The following is a 17,500-nucleotide window of genomic DNA, read 5'->3' as shown; positions in this document are numbered from 1 at the left end:
ATTCAAACCTTCAGTTCGGCAATTCAAACATTCAGTTCATGCAATTCCAACCTTCAGTCTGGAAATTCAAACGCTCATTTCGGTAATTGCAACCTCCAGTTCTTCAAGTCAAATCTTCACAATTCAAACATTCATGCCATTCAAACTTTCAATTCGACAATTCAATATTCAATTGAATTGAAGGTTTGAATTACCGAAATGAATGTTTGAATTGTTGAATTTCCAAACTGAAGGTTTGAATAGAGCAATTGAATGTTTGAATTGCCGAATACATGACTGTTTGAATTTTGAAACTAAAAACGCGCCATAACCCTGTGAAAACAGTTACTGCAAAAGCAACTTCTAATAATAATATCAAGTAAGATTCGTTTGTTTGTTTGTTTGTTTGTTTTGCAGTTGCTGCTCTTCCAGAGTGCACTGGTTATCATGAAGTACGAAACTCCCTTGCGTTACCCGTTTATCTGTATGAGAAACATATTACACAAAGCTTGTGCTGTAAGTTTATCCCAGATCTTAATCTCTCATTTAGTTTGTTGTTGCCATAGCAACATCATGTGTCTATCTATGACATGTGCATGCATGCGTGAATATACTCACTTGTACATATACCTTAAATGTTAGAGGGAATTGTTTTCTCTTCTCAATGATATATCAAATGCAGAAATCGTTTTCATCCAGACTTGGCCATAAACAATGGTCTGGCTTAGATAAATTAGTGGAGAAGAGGAGCAGAGGTTGTCAATTTGCAGTCCCACCAATTACATGGAGCAGAGCTCTTTAAGCCTGACATTGAAAAAGATGGTTGTTACTTTAATTGTTTTTTGGTGGGGTTGGAACTGATCAACTTTTAAGAGTGCTTAAATCTGAGTACCTTGTCTAGCTGGAAACTCAAAATTGTTATGTTAAAAGAAAAGAAACTTGTAAAGGTACGAGGTAATTGGTTTCTACCTAAATCGAGAAAAAGAAAGAACAAAGAATATGCTACAGAGAAATTTCTTCAGTTAGACATAGCACCGTCGCTACAGTACCAAATATCTCTATCGGCTGTTCAGGTATGTCTTTTTTGTGTAAAGTCTCTTCATATGCACATTCTCAATGGGTTTACCTTGAACTCCCAAAATGGCCAGCTCCCAATAGACCATACTCGTATTCTCACTATTGGACTGGAACTAGCTTGCAATGGAGGCTAATACGGGGGAATGTATTGAAAAGTATTTGCGTTTGAAAAGGTTCCCCCGCAAAAGCCTCCATTTGCACGCTAGTTCCAGTTCAATAGTGAAAATACGAATATGGTCTATTACCTTGATAGCTCAATTAATAGAGCACTACACCGGTTTTGTAGAGATCATAGGCTCAAGTGCCATTTAAGAATAATCTTTCAGGCTCTCCTTTCATTGGTCAAGTTAAAGTGATTCCCTGGTTTTGCATTGCACAAAACCTACTGTACTGTTCTTGCGTCATTGGCACGCGCATTAGCTCGCGCACATCGATAAAATGGCGGATTTTTATTTACGCCAAACTTAATTCGTCAAGGAATGACTGTTACGGACCTTTGGATTCTAGGACGAGGTCGAGAACGAGTACGAGTACGAGTAGAGACTGCCCGTTTTTAGCGAAGATACTTTGAAAATTTATAACCCGTACGATTAATCGCACTCTTTATACACAGAATATTTTGCTCAGCTATTCCTATTGCTGGTAACTGAGCCTTTTTGCTGATCGAAAAATGCCAAAACTGCTACCGTGTTTTTGACTTGTTTTGAAGGTGGTAAAAAAATCTGCAGAAATCTTTGGCCAGTTTTTTGCCAGTTTCATAAAATTGTATGAGTCGGACAGCCCACACTCAAGTTAAATCCATTTTGGAGTGTTAAGTACTCACAAAGACATTCAAATACATTTTTCTGTTACGTAGGTGAATTAACCATAGAATGACACTTGGCTCGGCATTATATCATTGATTACATTTGTACTAGTTTACCAAAATAGTAGAAATGCTGCCGAGGGAAAGGGAAATAAAAGTTCAATTATGCTTGTGGTAATTTAATGATGGTTCATGCATGGGTTTTAATACATCCTGAGCAGGGACGGTACAAAACGTGGACCCCCAAACTGGACCTCCTTCTGGACGCCACTCGACAGAAGAAAGAAAACAATACATAATTTTCACAGTGGTGTCATCAAATTCGAAAATCGAACTGACTCGCAGGGTCTTATGAATTTTTGCCTTAAGGAGGTTGAAGATGACGTAGAAATATTTTTTCAAGTTTCCATTTCCGTGACGTCTTTCATTGCACAAGTTCCCAAATTGTCACCTTGTGTGACACCATGACACAAAGCTTTTGGTTGTGTGCAAACGGACGCAACAACTGCCAACACAATCCAACATCTGCAGAATCAACAACTCCCAACAATGTTGGGAGTTGTTGCGTCGGTTTGCACACAACTGCCAACACCGTCCAATATCTGCAGAACCAACAATGTTGAGAGTTGTTGTGTCCATTTGCACACAACTGCCAACACCATCCAACATCTGCAGAACCAACAACTCCCAACAATGTTCGGAGTTGTGGCGTCAGTTTGCACACAACTGCTAACACCATCCAACACCTGCAGAACCAAGAATGTTAAGAGTTGTTGTGTCCATTTGCACACAACTGCCAACACCATCCAACATCTGCAGAACCAGTTGCCAACACCATCCAACATCTGCAGAATCAACAACTCCCAACAATGTTGGGAATTGTTGCGTCAGTTTGCACACAACTGCTAACACCATCCAACACCTGCAGAACCAAGAATGTTGGGTGTTGTTGTGTCCATTTGCACACAACTTCCAACACCATCCAACACCTGCAGAACCAACAACTCCCAACAATGTTGGGAATTGTTGCGTCCATTTGCACACAACTGCCAACACCATCCAATGCAGAACCAACAACTCCCAACAATGTTGCGTCGGTTTGCACACAACTGGCTATTTAAGCCACTTTTACAATAACCGCGCAACCCCAATTTTGATTTTTCCTGACGCAAGTGCATTACACGTCCTTACATTGTTGGGAGTTATTTTTACGACGAAAGTTAATATATTAATTATGCCATATATATTTGAACTGCAGAGAGCTTGGCTTTCCTTTCGTTGCTGCTTTCAGCGGCTACCAATAACACGCGACCTATCGCCTTCAAAAGAGTCTGATAAAGTTGCGTTTCGGTGGACGTCAATTTCCAAGGCAACTAGGCAAGAAACTGAGAATTTTACTTAGTTGAGAGAATTCTAAAGTTGTTTAAATTAAGTTCCGTGGAAAATCATACAAAAAGAAAACGATGTTTTTAAATGTAAAAAAATTAAATTTCACTATACGTGCTAATTTGCTGACTTACACGCATCGTTGATTTTGCAAATCATCACGGGCAACAATTTGATATTTTTCATTTAAAAATAACATACAATACACCCTTTCTTTTCAGTAGTGTAGCAGCTCTCCTAAACTGGCCTGGAAATCAACTTTAATAAAAATTACCAGCTGTCAGCAGATAAAACTTTCAATTTCTTGGTTCTGCTGCTTTGAAATGAGGTCAGAATTAAAAATAATTTTAACGGCTTTTTATTTGATTGACGTCCACCAAAACGCAACTTTACCCGACTCTTTTGAATGAGATAGGTCGCGTGTTATTGGTGACCGCTGTCCGTAATGTTAACTAATAAATATGGCTTTCATATATAAACTTTCGTCATATCTACATCCTTTACGGGCTCAATATGAACTCACATAATGACCAGCTCCCAGATGGGTTGATAGCTCAACTGGCAGAGCACTGCACCGGTATCGCAGAGGTCTGGGTTCGAATCCCTTTCCAGCCTGAATTTTTCGTACTTTCCTTTCTTTACCGCTTAAGTAACTTTAATTAATAACTGGAATGATCAGCATTAACTTTTTTCTTTTTATAGAGTGTTTTCACTCACGTGATCACTAACCTTGTTCTTCCACCAAAACAAACGGAAACGTTTGAATGATAATAGAGTTCGATTCCCGAAAGATTTGTTGGGTACACCAACATGGCTGTCGTGACGTCACGTGAAAACACTCTATAATACAATACCAAGTAAGAGCAGGTCACGTGAGCTGCCACAATATGGGATGTCTGTATGATGTAATCCCGATAGGTAACTGGAGTGATGAAAACTAGTTTATGGATATTTGAAAGCACTATGCAACTCTTTATATTTTCAGACAAGTTTTGACAAAACCGGTCCAAGTATTAAACGCCGGATTCAAAAGCTGATGCGGAACACACACTCGCAAATGACTATAAAGATCTGTATCGCAGAGTGTGCACAGGACGAGGTTTGTTATTCTTGTTGTTGTTGTGGTCTTTGTCTTTGGAGGATAAACTAAATTTTAATTTGAGGTGGTGCCATGCTGAGCTCTTAAGCAAACAAGACCATTCCAGCGAGATGAACTATTTTGCTGTGTTTTGAAAACTCAAAATTGGCCTTTTTCTCTCCTCATACTTGGTACAGAGGCAGTGTATCTAGGAAGGGTTTTGTTTACAATAGGGACATTAAAATCTACCACCGCGACATCGATAAAAAGGTCACCTCAAAATATAACTTTGGGCTGTCGTACCGTATCGATTACTCCATCTCGTTCACGTCCTACAATGTGGGCGAACTATCCTAAAAATAAATTTGCACAGGCGGTTTCAGAGGAAAAATGTAGAGAGAAAGGTTTATTTGTACGCGCATGTTTTCGTTAAAACCTCAAATGTGGTGATTTCATGCCGTTGTTATGCAGAATATGTGCTAAAATGCATGTCACACGAGCAGCACCATTGTTTTTCCTCTTTAACCGATGATATTCTTGTTTTTGGTATTCTCGTTGACGATCGCATCGTAGATCTTAAAGTCCCTAATGACAATGAAATGCGTGACGTCCCATCTCATTGTAAGAAAAAGGGAGCTTGTACTGTAAACCACGATGGCTACGTGACACCTAATCCCTAATCCCTAATCCCTATATCCATAGATCAGACCACAACACCGGGAACTCCATGCCCTACTCTTCTCAAATAGTGTGTGGGTTCTTTAACGTCCCACAGGTTTTTTTAATATATACCCAAGGGTTGTGAGACAGCACCTCCGGCTTATAGTCCTTATCCGAGAAGACTTGAAAGTCTAACCATTTGCAGATGTCGTTACAAAGGCAGCACTTTGTCCTCAGTTATTTAAAGACCCTGAGTGTTGGTCCGGCCGGAGTTGAACTCACGACCTCCCGCGTGACAGCCCGGTGCTCAACCAAGTGATCCACCGGTGTGCGGTACATTTCGCTATCTTGAATAAGTATTTCACGATCGTTTCATCTTGTTTACATTGTACAATATGGGAGAGATATCCTATAACTGAATTGATACGAACAGATTGGAGTAAAGAGAGAGAATGAAAGATTCACTGTTGTATGTCCTCGTTGTTGTCAGAACCTTAAATTAGGTCATTTCTAGTTGTTGTTTTGGCGAAATATCGGAATACTGGAAATAAATGTACAAGGAAGTGTTCCGCACGTGCAGCACAATCATTTTTCTTCTTTTAACCAATGATCCAACTGCTTTTTGGCGTTGTCGTTGCCGTAGATGTCGTCGTTGCAAATGTCCGCTTTGTAAACGGTCGTTGCTATTTGGACGACACCTAAAACAATTTTCACTGTTAACTTTGTCGTTTGCAAGAACTTTATGAAAAAGTTGGGTGAACGACAGTGAAAATTAAATGGCTGAGATATGGTCACGTGATACTGGTCAGCGGATACCTCATTTTAACAGATGTTGGTTGACCATAACATGGATGTCCAATATCAAAGATGTACGCTGTAAAAGGCTGTCATGTTGGACGTATTGATTATTATTATCATCATCATTATCATTATTATTGTTGTGAGACGTCGTCGTATGTGCCCACGAGCAATACCGCTAGCCACAATTACCATGAGAAAAGCAACTCATGGGTTCCTACCTGATCCTATAAGTGTGGTGCCACCGGAGCTGCGCTATAAGGTATTCAGACACATAACGTAAGGTGGCTAATGCGATTTAGTTTCTAAAGAAACTGGTGCGTCGTCTGTGGCAAATTGAAATTCAGAAATGGATTTGGGTTGGCATTGTAAATTGACCAACGTAGAGAAATTTGAAAGCTGACGCTTCGACCTTTGGCTCCTTCGTCAGAGCCTACTGCCTATTGCAGTTCAAATCAACTCGGCTGAGTGATCCTAACAAGATAGCTTAAGGTGTCTATAATCCCCAAAACGTTTTTGCCCAGATGAAACGTTGTGTCATACTGAGAAAAATGGCACCAAAAACATTGTTTTTTGGTCAAAACTGGAATTTTCTTTGAAATTTTAAAATACGGTTTTTCTGCTCCACAACCGGGTTAAGGGAAGATTGGTACTAGTGACGTAAAACCCAGAAATTTAGCAACAGGGCAAACTGAACAAAGCAAAGGGAGAGGGCAGACGACAACAAAAGCGAAAGACGTAGTACATTGTATTTGAAAACAGCTGTTATTCGCGGCCGACATTTATAGGGAGCAGTGACATATAATTAAATGGCCTAGCCATAGAACGACTTCGCTCTCGTATCCAGTTAAGATTCTGAGGTCTCCGAAATAAAGCAGTCGAAGTCTCACCAAAACTTGAGCGATCAATCATCAGATGTGGAAGCTGAACGTATAAGGATGCCGACGAGCCGCAAGCAGACGCAGAATGTCTAGTGTTGTTTTGTGTTATGAGCAAGAAAGAGGGACAGGGGAAGAAATACAGAAAACACCCCATAAGCGCTTTAATGGAACAGTTTCGAACGTTGCTACAGCCAAAGACAATACATTTCTCAGGCATTTTTTCAGCAAGTCACAAATCAGAACGATTGAAGTCCGGGTTTTACGTTACAAATGAATTACAGTTGACCCATGCCCTTTCGGCGAATTCTGCAGCTTGGCAATGGGTTTTCAAACCTTGATTTTTCGCCACTGAAAATTCATAGAAAATTCTGGTTTTGCCATATTTCACGCCATGCAAATATACACTTGGGGTTATAGTCACTTGAAAGGGACGATTTCATGTCTCTGCGCATGGGCAAACGGTCGCATCAGCCCATTTAATTCCATTGTTATGGAAACAATCAAAAGCGCAGCTGCAGGAAATGGAAACAATACCATAGAAGTGGAATTGCTGATTGCAATCATTTCCTTTGTGTTATGAACCTACTGCTTGCAAAGAGATGACTCGTGCGTTATGACAATGCGTGCAAAGAATCAAATCTTCGGCCCGTACAATAAATTCGATGGTCAAAACTAAATTTGATATTTTTTGTGTAAAGCCACACTAACTTCCACCAAATTTGGGCCTCAGTTATTCCGTGTATTCGTTTTAATACTCTCTGTGATCAATGATCATCATCTGGTCCAGTAAGAAACCGTAAAAACTACTACTGCTAGCGCCAAAGCTTGGGCATGCGCAAACCCGTGAAACTTTCCTTTAAAGGGCGGTGCCTACTAATTTGCTGGCATTTTCTGAATATACGGGAAAAGCAGATCTTAAAAAATGTTATTGAAATTCAAAAAGCTTTAAAATACAAAGTAATGTATGGCGTTCTTTTCCAAATTGAAGGTTAATTATCTCTGAAAAATGCGTGGTTACCCCCAATTTTCTTTTCGGATACCAAGATCAGTTGCTAAGTTCTGCTTTCTCCGCATAGTTTTGAACCGCGCAAGAATATCCCTGTATTAATAAGTACCACCCGTGGGAAATCCGAGTATCTCAAGATGTGCAGAACGTATGCGCAATAACAATAGTAGGCACTGTCCTTAAGTTATTTTTCTGTGAAAAAAATCATTCCTCTATCTATCGGCACCTCTTCTTCCCATGTTCAAAACTTGCTTGTTAATTAACATTTCCTTTACGGATGTTTAGTCATTCCAGGGATTCGGTGATCCACAAGCCGAATTTGAAGTGACATTTAAGGAAGTTGTGAAAAGATTGAGGCAAAAGTTTAGGTAGGAAGTAAAGATATTTTTATACTCTAATGTAACGGTTTCAAAATCGCTGTGCAACAAAATCGAACGGATCAGTAAAGTAAATGTTTAAGCCGTTTGCCGCTTGTCTCGTAAATAATTGACATCAGCAATGTAGTACTGATGGCAATTTCCCTAAATTCGAACACTTGAACTTCTCAAACTAGTTTGTAACCTTTGATCATAGTTGTTTCATATGAGAACTTTCTGCATTTTGGTAAGAAGGGTGTTAAACTTTGCCCCAAGTGGGTTATTCGCTATTTTCGCAAATCCCATAATACAGCTTATTTTGGGGGTTATTTGCGTTAAAACAATGGGTATCCAGTTCACTGAAGCATGATACAGTCCCGAGAGTCAATAACTTGTATTGTTTTTGTGTAAAGAACCCTCCAAAACTTATTGCATTATGGGAAGGGGAAAATAGTCTATTCAGGCAGGAGCCCATCTGGAGTGTGCAACTTCCATACAGCGTCTGTGAAACGGCGTTTTCACAAGTAGGTTTATTTTTAGACCAACCCTTCCCGCGAATTATGTCAAAAAACAAAGGCAGTTTCGGTTCGGTGACCCTATGACGTCAGCTTAATTTCTTGTAATTGGTCATCGGGCTCCTGTGGGAGTCTCATTCGCGGGAAATTCAATCTAAAAATAAATCGGTCTGTGAAAACGCCATTACACGAACACAGTAGAGTTGTAGGCTCCCGGTCATGGGTTCCTGATTCAGGTCATTCTTCCATTTGGCTTAATTATTTCTTTGAATAATGAATTCCCCATATGAATACTCAGTAAAGTGCAGCTAAAGTCAAATATTTTCCGTCTACAATCTTACCTCAAAATTTCCCTTTTTCACTGTCGGGCAAGATGCGCCAAGGTGTCAAAACTAGCAGTAATTTGGACCTACGACCGTGATGTGAGAGGCATGGGTCTATTCTCGATTTTTACGTCACAAACTGCTTTGCAATGCAAAATTTCTTTGAAAAAAGAAATTCAAAGCAGTTTGTGATGTAAAACCAAGAGTAGACCCATGCATGCCTCTCATATCACAGTCGTGGGTCCAAATTACTACTATTTCTGCCAAGTTTACGAGGCTTGCATGGCGCAGAAAAAGCTAAATTCATGGTGACAATGGTGACATATGGGGTGATTTATATTGGGAATGAAAAATATTTGTGTGTAGGTCCACTTTAAAGGCCCACCTTCAACAGACGGGCTTTTCAACCGAGTGTTCTTGTAATGGAAATTCGCATAAAGTCAGTACAGTAAAGTCAATTTATTTAACGTCGGTAGTTTCTTCAGTTATGAAACTGGTATCAATGGAAGCTGACAGTGCGCCTTTTACCCCCCTCTCTCTGTCAGTGCTCCGTTTCACGGATATTTAAAGCTATAGCTACACAGATCAGAGGAAAGTGGAAACAGACGTTGAAGTCACAGAGGATCGAACTGGGGACCCCTTGCTCCGAAAGCCGCGCACTAGCCAACTGAGCTACGCCTGTAAATTTTGGTTTTTGAAGAGAGGGGAAAACCGGAGTAGCCGGGGAAAAACCTCTCGGGGCAGGGCAGAGAACTAACAAACTCAACCCACGTATGGCGTAGAATCCGGGTATCGATCCTGGGCCACATTGGTGGAAGGTGAGTGCTCTCACCTCTGTGCCATCCCTGCTCCCCATTGCTTGTCGTAGCGATCTGATTGGATGGATTTCAGCTTTGACGGTATTTTCATATATGAAAATTATTCCACAGCACGGAATGCCTGTCGGTTGAAAGTGGGCTTTTAATCCAGTAAAAAATATATAATTTTTTTTTGTTAATGAAAAGGTTCCCTTCCTTGCTTCAACAGTCTTGGTTATCTCAAAGTAGCATTGAGACTCTTAATACAAATTCCATGCTTCTGATACACTTTTTGTTGCATTTGTTGACTACAGCTCTTCTAGTTTGTCTTGTGATGGTGATCCCCCGTTAGTTTCTTCAGTGAAAGAACTTCATGAAAAGTATAAAGTCCAAGCTTTTGTTGCTGAGGAGGTGAGCACATCATACATCTTACATACAGTGGGTTGGAAGAGTCTTTACACCAAAACCACTGTGTGTGATTTGCCCAATCGTAGTAGACATTATCAATGAGTTATGAACTAATTCCAATTTCAAGAAGATAGTTACATACAGTGTATAGTCCGCAGGGAGGGGTTTAAAGTGCCCCTAACCCCAAAATGTTTTTTTCGCTAAAATGAATCTTTGCACCTGTTCGAAACGCATTTCGGCAATTTTTTCCTTTTTCTAACAAATTCTGCCATTTTATAGGCTTCGAAAGTTGCGAAAATCCAAGCATCTTTTGTTCACGACCGAGTCAGAAGGGGAGTGGGTCTATTCCTGATGTGACGTCACAATCTACTTTGCATGCATGTTTACAAAGAGTTAATGCAATGTAAATCAGTTTGCGACGTCACATCAGGAATAGACCCACTCCCCTTCCGACTCGGTCATGAACAAAAGATGCTTGGATTTTCGCAACTTCCGAAGCCTATAAAATGGCAGAATTTGTTAGAAAAAGGAAAAAAATTGCCGCAGTGCGTCTCGAACAGGTGCAAAGATTCATTTTAGCGAAAAAAACATTTTGGGGTTAGGGGCACTTTAAAGCCTTTGCCAAGAAGTCACAATGGGCCATTTCTAAGTTCGCTTTAACTGTGGATTAAGTAACAAAATTAGTCTGAGCCTACTTTGGTTTTACTTTTTATGTGTTGGCTCATCCCCACATCTGCGAATAGCAAGGACTTTTAAGTATTTGTCGTGTTAGGATGATGAACGACACTTCCTATTATCTACAGAAGAGGTAAGAAGTAGAATCTGAATAAACTGGAACAACGATCTCCACAGCCCCACATCTACGAATAGCAAGGACTTTAAAGTATTTGTCGTGTTAGGATGATGAACGACACTTCCTATTATCTACAGAAGAAGTAAGAAGTAGAATCTGAATAAACTGGAACAACGATCTCCACATCCCCACATCTGCGAATAGCAAGGACTTTTAAGTATTTGTCGTGTTAGGATGATGAACGACACTTCCTATTATCTACAGAAGAAGTAAGAAGTAGAATCTGAATAAACTGGAACAACGATCCCCACATCCCCACATCTGCGAATAGCAAGGACGTTTAAGTATTTGTCGTGTTAGGATGTTGTAAACACTTCCTATTATCTACGGAAGAAGTAAGAAGTAGAATCTGAATAAACTGGAACAACGACAAATAGGTTGAAGAACGTTAATTTACTATTCCATGGCGTTTTCATTGATGTCGCTATCGTATATCTTTGAAGGGTTCCCAATCTCCACTTTCTAGCTGTGAGGTCCAAGTGGCTCGTTCAGAACGAAATTGGATGTAAACACACTCGCTTCCTTGCTGTTTACCTGGCTTAACCTAAAATGAAAGCTCATTGAATGTGGTACTGTATTAAGTTTTAGTCTTGTGCCATTAAACTACTTCTTGACTTTGTTTCTTAGTCTCAGGTAGATTCGTCAGATGAGAGCATTTTATCATTGGGACCAGCTATTAGTTCTGTCGCTGACATTACAAAGGCAGCAATCAGAGACCAAATCCAGGTCCGAAATGCATTATTGTTTCCAAAGTACTTTGTAATATATAGATTTAGCCAAGCCTAAAAGCGGAGCTCCCGTGTTATTTATTCTTAGAACATGTTAACCTGGCTTGAGCTTGCGCTCCAATCGAAAACCAGCACCTAGTCAGCGGTCAATTGTTTTTAAAAACAAAACAGCTGACCTCAGTGAGATTTAAACTTGAGCCCTTGATATGGTCACGTGATACTGGACAGCGTATACCCTATTTGGACAGGTGTCAATTAACCATAACATGGATGTCCAATATCAAAGATGTTCCTGCGAAAAACGTGGGTTGCACCATGGAGTTTCACATTGGCATAGATGGAAGGGTGGACGTACGGTCGTACAGTGACCAAAACCGAATTTTATTTTCTTATCCATGGTGCTCCGCGCGCCGTTAAGAATATAAACGAAACGTCGTAGTGTCTTTGTTTGTTTGAGCAAATGGCCAGCATTGATTTTGTATTTTTGTATTTTGAATGTTAGTTATAGACTTGTCAGTATGTGTAAAATCGAAAATCACTTTTAGCGTTAAAACAAGGCAAGTTTGGCTTATTAGTATGCAAAGGAAAAAGTGATATATTAGCTGCCATTTTTGCATTTGCTCTGAAAAATAAGTTCGAAAACCAAACTATCTCGTTAAATATAACTCCAAGGTCCCTAAAAATAAAATACAGCTCTCCACCACAGTCTACGTATCTGTTTTCACAGCCCACAATTACTGTAGCAAACCTCAAAGAAAACACGTTGTTTCTTGCTGTGTTCTGTTTCAGTGTCTTACATATCATTGTCTTTATCCTTTTCAGATCGCTTTTACCACTTCTCCAGAATTATATGACGCTTACAGAGTCTTTCAAATGTTTAACTCCTTCACATGGGTGAAATAATTTTGTTGTTAACAATTTTCCCTATAAAATACATAGAAGAGAGTATGAGGTTAAGTGAGCGAATAGTGAAAAGCATCTCTGACTGGTGCATTCATGTTAGCACGTGGAGTGAGCAGGCGCTGTAAGGTTCAAATAGCCAATTTTTGGCTATAAGCACCCTACGGCCCATGTTCTCCTACAAAGAGTTGTTTCCCAGAGCCTCAGGTCATGCGCAGACATTAGATCCAAGGCTCTGGTGACGGAAATAACGTTTAGATTGAAATGCAAGTACAACCTGATCTTTTGAGCTTGCGCACAAACAAGAATTGCAAAATCTACACCAAATGCGAATGCTCAGAACAAAAAACTTTTCCTCGTGGTTCACTTACTCCAATTAAGGAAAATATCAACTACTATTAGCCACTGTCAAAAATACCACAATACTCTTTGTTTGTCCCTCCAAAAATTTCCATGAGCTTTATTTTTAATTTCTCTTTGAACCATCGTAAGTCCCAAGAGAATATGGAAGCAATGCTCATGCAGAATTTTGGAGGGACAACTAAGGGTATTATAATATTTTTCATTGTGGCTAATTTACTCAGTAAATTGAAGTGATTAACATTTTTACAGGATTGGCCTGATTTTATGATTTCGTGCCTCATTTTGTAGGAAGAGCTCCATGCTGTGTTTAAGGACATGCAGAATAAGAACCTTGTCACTAGAAAGGTAATTCAAAATCAAAGTAATTACTTTGGCCAATCAAAAGGACAGAGACAATCCAGTAAGCCAATCAAAACTCGAAGTAATTACACGTAGCCGACACAAAGCGCGGGAAAATGTGCATGCGGGAGCCACGATTGGTTTTTTGTCTCACTCGTGATTGGTTGAAAAAGTGGCGCGAAAACTTTGAATCAATCACTAAGTGAACTAATGCAAAACCAAAGCAATTCACTTATTACTTCCGACGCTCAATTAAAAACCGCTCTATGTTGCTGGTGTTGTAACTTCATAGTGTCTTGTTTGCCTTCTGTTATTCAGAGATCTGTTGAGCATTATTCAGCCCAGTTGATGCGGTCATTGCCGTTTGCATCTCTGACCTTTCAGCTTAGCATTGTGTAAGTATACTCTCTGCAACCACTCTGTGTTACTCCCACGCTTGGCAGTGTGAAAATTGAAATGTTTGTCTTTTTGTGAGAGGTGAAAACCAGAATACTGTGCGGAAACCTCTTGCACCAGAGTAGAGAACCAACAAACTCAACCCCTATGTGACGCCAGGGTCATGGGGTTTGAGTTTAGTTTTGCTATCCGTGCTCCCACAATTTACATAGTGAAAGAACCAATTAGCTTGGGCACTGAGTTAAAAATCAAAGAAAAGCTATATGAAGAGAAACAAACCCAGAAGTAATCGTCATTAGATTGTGCATCAATGTTCATTATTAATATGCAGGCATATTGAAAAATGATTGACAATTTCTTGAAGAGTTCGGTCATGAAAGAAACTGTGTTAACCCACGTGGTCCAACTGACATTGTTCTTGTTCAGCCTGCTAATAGAGTGTTTTCACTTGACGTCACAGTGGCCATGTTGGTGTCCCTAAACAAAGGAACGGCGGCTATGTTGGTGTCCCCAACTAATCCTTCGGGAATTGAGCTCTATTATCATGCAAACGTTTTCTTTTGTTTCGGTGGGAAACCAGGTTACTGATCGCCTCAGTGAAAACACTCTGCAGCCGTTCTTTGTGTTGTCACGCGTTGCGTGAGGCCCCAATCACGGCTGCGAATAAGACTAGTTTGCCAAAAAATCTTTTGTTTTTTGGGGGAACGTTACGGTTGTTTTATTGTTTTAAGCACCAGCTGCTTTACCCAGTCTTTGCATTGTATGGGCAGCGTGTGGAGATGTAATTGTCCTGGTTTTATCATGGTGAGTCAAGCATGAATATTTTTAATCCTTAGATATCATCGACTCTTCATGGAAGGCTCAAAGCTGGACAGATTAACAAAAGAATTCATAACGTTTTTGAATCAGCTGGTGAAAGGAGAAGAGCATACATTACTGGGAATTGACGCCATCACTATCACTGATTGCTGCACCAGAAGCAGTAATGACAAAGGGGACAACAGTGTTGAAGGAAATGGAGCCACCACCTCAATGGGCAGTTCTAGAGATGATGGCCCCAGAAGCAGTAGTAACATTTGTGATAAGGGTACCGACAAAAGTTGTGGGAGTGATGGTCTTCCTAGCGGCGAAATTGACATTCGTACGACTGCTAGTGGGGTTGATGACTGTAGTGACAGCGCTGGCACTGAGAGTGGCACAGAGGACAGCAAGAGCAGCAATGCCGCCTCCACCAGCCGGAAAGAAAGCAGCAGTAATACGGACAGTGGCAGTATAAGTTGCAGTGGGGTCATTAGTAGCGTCAGTGGTACTACCAGCAAGAAGGGTGTCGGACTCTCAAGCAGTCGGAATGGTGGTAATACAAAGCAACAACCCGTTAAGAATCTCACTCCAGGTGTAATAGAGATCAAACCTAAATGCACTCTTGGAGGGCATGTGGCCTGCGTTTTGTCGCTACTAGTTACAGGCAAGGTAATGTGTAATATTCCTTGGATTCTTCAAAACACTTTTTCGAGAATACTACCAGCTTGCATAAGAATAGCATCTGTCGTATTCTGACTTGAAAAAGAAGTTCCCGCTGCCGAATGCTTCACAAAGGTGGCAGAGTATTCAGCATTTACTCCGTGCTACCTCGATTGATTTGTTGAATAAGACATAATAACAATAGTACTGTATTTACTGGGTTCAGCATCCTTTTTTGCGTGGCGACTGCTAGTGCAGACTCTCATTGGGGAGCAAGGTTGGCAAGGTAGCCTCCCACGCAGACGTTCTTAGGGCTTCGTTACGCGTTCCTCCCCTATGAACGTCTGCTGAAACGAAAAACCACTTCCGTTCAACGGCTGTTTGTCCACCATTTAAAGAAACCAATCAGCATTGACTAATTGTGTTGTGCATAGCCAATCACATGGTGCGAAAGAATGCCATACAAAACACGAGTTTACCCAAAACTGGAAAACGGCCCCTGATTGGTCGGTAATCCACGAACGGAAGTGGTTTGTTTTTTGTTTGTTTTTTTTTTTTGTTTCAGGAGACGTTAGTGGGGCAAGAACGCGTGACGAAGCCTTAAGATCGTCTGCGTGGGAGCCTAGGGATGGCGTGCGCGCGTAAAGGTGATTGCACTCGCCTCCCACCAGTGTGGCCCGCGTTCGATTCTGGACTCGTGGCCATATGTGGGTAAAGTTTGTTGTTGGTTCTTTACTCTGCTCCGAAGAGGTTTTTCTCCAGGTTCTCCAATTTTTCCCCCTCCTTAAAGTGCCACTACGACGAAAATTTTTGGTTTTCTTTTCGAATTTTTTCAACGTCAATTAAGTCAATATGTTCAAAATAATACAATGCATTTAAATTTGGAACGATAGAAGCGAGATAAGTCGGGAAATAGCTAGCCGAAAACCGCTAAAAATCTGTCCGCCATTACTCGGACAGCATTGGAGAAGCCTGCCATTATTTTGTAAGACGTCTTCATGCAAGACTTGGCTCGTGACGTCATACGCGCATCGCTTCGTGGGCGTTTGACAAAGCGAACGAGTCGGTCAAGGAGTAATGTATATAATATCAGCAAAAAGCAACTCGACAATCTCTCACATCTCATAGACAGCATGGGAAATTAGCCGCGTTTATTTTGAGCGTTGCGCATTTGACGTCAGACCCCAGGCGATCCAGCTAGACCCAACCCTTTTCCTTGCTCACAGTCATTGGCCGTTCGAGTAATGGCGGACAACAAAAACAGAAAAACTACGTTACAATAATCATACTTTCCGTGGGAATCTTGAGATAAAAATTGGCATGCTACCTATTTAGTACGTCTATTTTCAAAATCTAAAGGAAAAAGGACATGCAAAGTTTTCATCGTAGTGGCACTTTAAAAACCAACATTTCTAAATTTCAATGCGATGCGGTGCAGGACCTTCCTCAAAACCACTTTCGCGTGAGTGGAGCTTCCTAACTTTCCGACTTGATAATACTCTGACTGCAAGCCTCAGTCTAGTGCGTTCGTTGTTTCTTACTGCACTATTCAACGCCAAACAAAATGTTTATTTTAGAGCGTGACCAAGATCATGACACAAAGGAAGAGCAAGCGTTGTCTATAATTATCAGTTTCACAATCTGATTGGTTTATTTTCCAAAATGAGCGTTCCTGGTAGCTATTACAATTGACGTGAGCATGACACTAGCAGCGTTGTCCAGACTCATATCGACAACGGCAAATTAGCCAATTAGATTGCGAGATTGCAAGCATTTGTGGCAAAGTAAGATTTTGGCTTAGGTTTCTTCCTCAATCCAGGCGTCTGTTGAGGTGAACATTCCTGATGAAATTTTGAACATGGATCCCTCAGAATTAGCAGAATCAGCGGTCGACATGGAACCACAACAGCAGACAGCCGAGGACATTGCAGAAGTGAGTAAATAGTTTGAGAGTTTTTTAAGTCTAGAGTAAAGATCAAGGCATTTTTTATTGGAAGTTTAACAAATTGATGTCAGTTTTTCATGCGTCTGTCCTGTTAATGATCATAGCTGTGGATTCACGAGGCGATAGCCAAGTGGGTCCGCAGACTACTTTGACAATGTTATGACGAAATTCATGATCAATAACAGGACAGACGCATGAAAAACTGACATCAATTTATTTTTTACAAGAACAAAAAGGCAGAAGAACGCGAGACAAAAATGCGAGAAACTTCAATCTGACGCGAGCAAAATCGCGTCATCCTCGCATAAATTATAATTTTTTAATTTTGGAACAGTGCACTCATAGTTGGGGTACAAATAATTGCTTGTTGACCAGGCCTTTGAAATAAAAAGAAAGGCTGGTCTTATCCTTGTTTTTATAAGATAATAATTGCTCTCGTTATGTTT

The 17,500-nt window shown here is 40.5% G+C and overlaps 1 protein-coding gene across 3 annotated transcripts in view; it reads left to right on the top strand.

The window, feature by feature from the left end:
* LOC138033085 (general transcription factor 3C polypeptide 1-like) overlaps positions 1–17,500 on the top strand; it is a 111,508-nt gene that overhangs the window by 79,636 nt on the left and 14,372 nt on the right. For 2 of the 3 annotated variants that reach the window (XM_068880850.1, XM_068880849.1), the window contains exons 24-33: positions 397–495; positions 4,233–4,346; positions 7,956–8,038; positions 9,976–10,072; positions 11,550–11,648; positions 12,473–12,544; positions 13,202–13,258; positions 13,571–13,647; positions 14,485–15,118; positions 16,929–17,042. In XM_068880850.1, the coding sequence (XP_068736951.1) occupies positions 397–495; positions 4,233–4,346; positions 7,956–8,038; positions 9,976–10,072; positions 11,550–11,648; positions 12,473–12,544; positions 13,202–13,258; positions 13,571–13,647; positions 14,485–15,118; positions 16,929–17,042 (1,446 nt within the window). Of the gene's footprint in view, positions 1–396; positions 496–4,232; positions 4,347–7,955; positions 8,039–9,975; positions 10,073–11,549; positions 11,649–12,472; positions 12,545–13,201; positions 13,259–13,570; positions 13,648–14,484; positions 15,119–16,910; positions 17,043–17,500 lie in introns of all 3 variants that reach the window. The other variant, XM_068880847.1, reaches the window with a different exon arrangement.

The sequence above is a fragment of the Montipora capricornis genome, chromosome 14 (genome assembly GCF_036669925.1).
Source record: "Montipora capricornis isolate CH-2021 chromosome 14, ASM3666992v2, whole genome shotgun sequence".
NCBI lineage: Eukaryota > Metazoa > Cnidaria > Anthozoa > Scleractinia > Acroporidae > Montipora > Montipora capricornis.
This window is presented reverse-complemented; position numbering and strand designations above follow the sequence as displayed.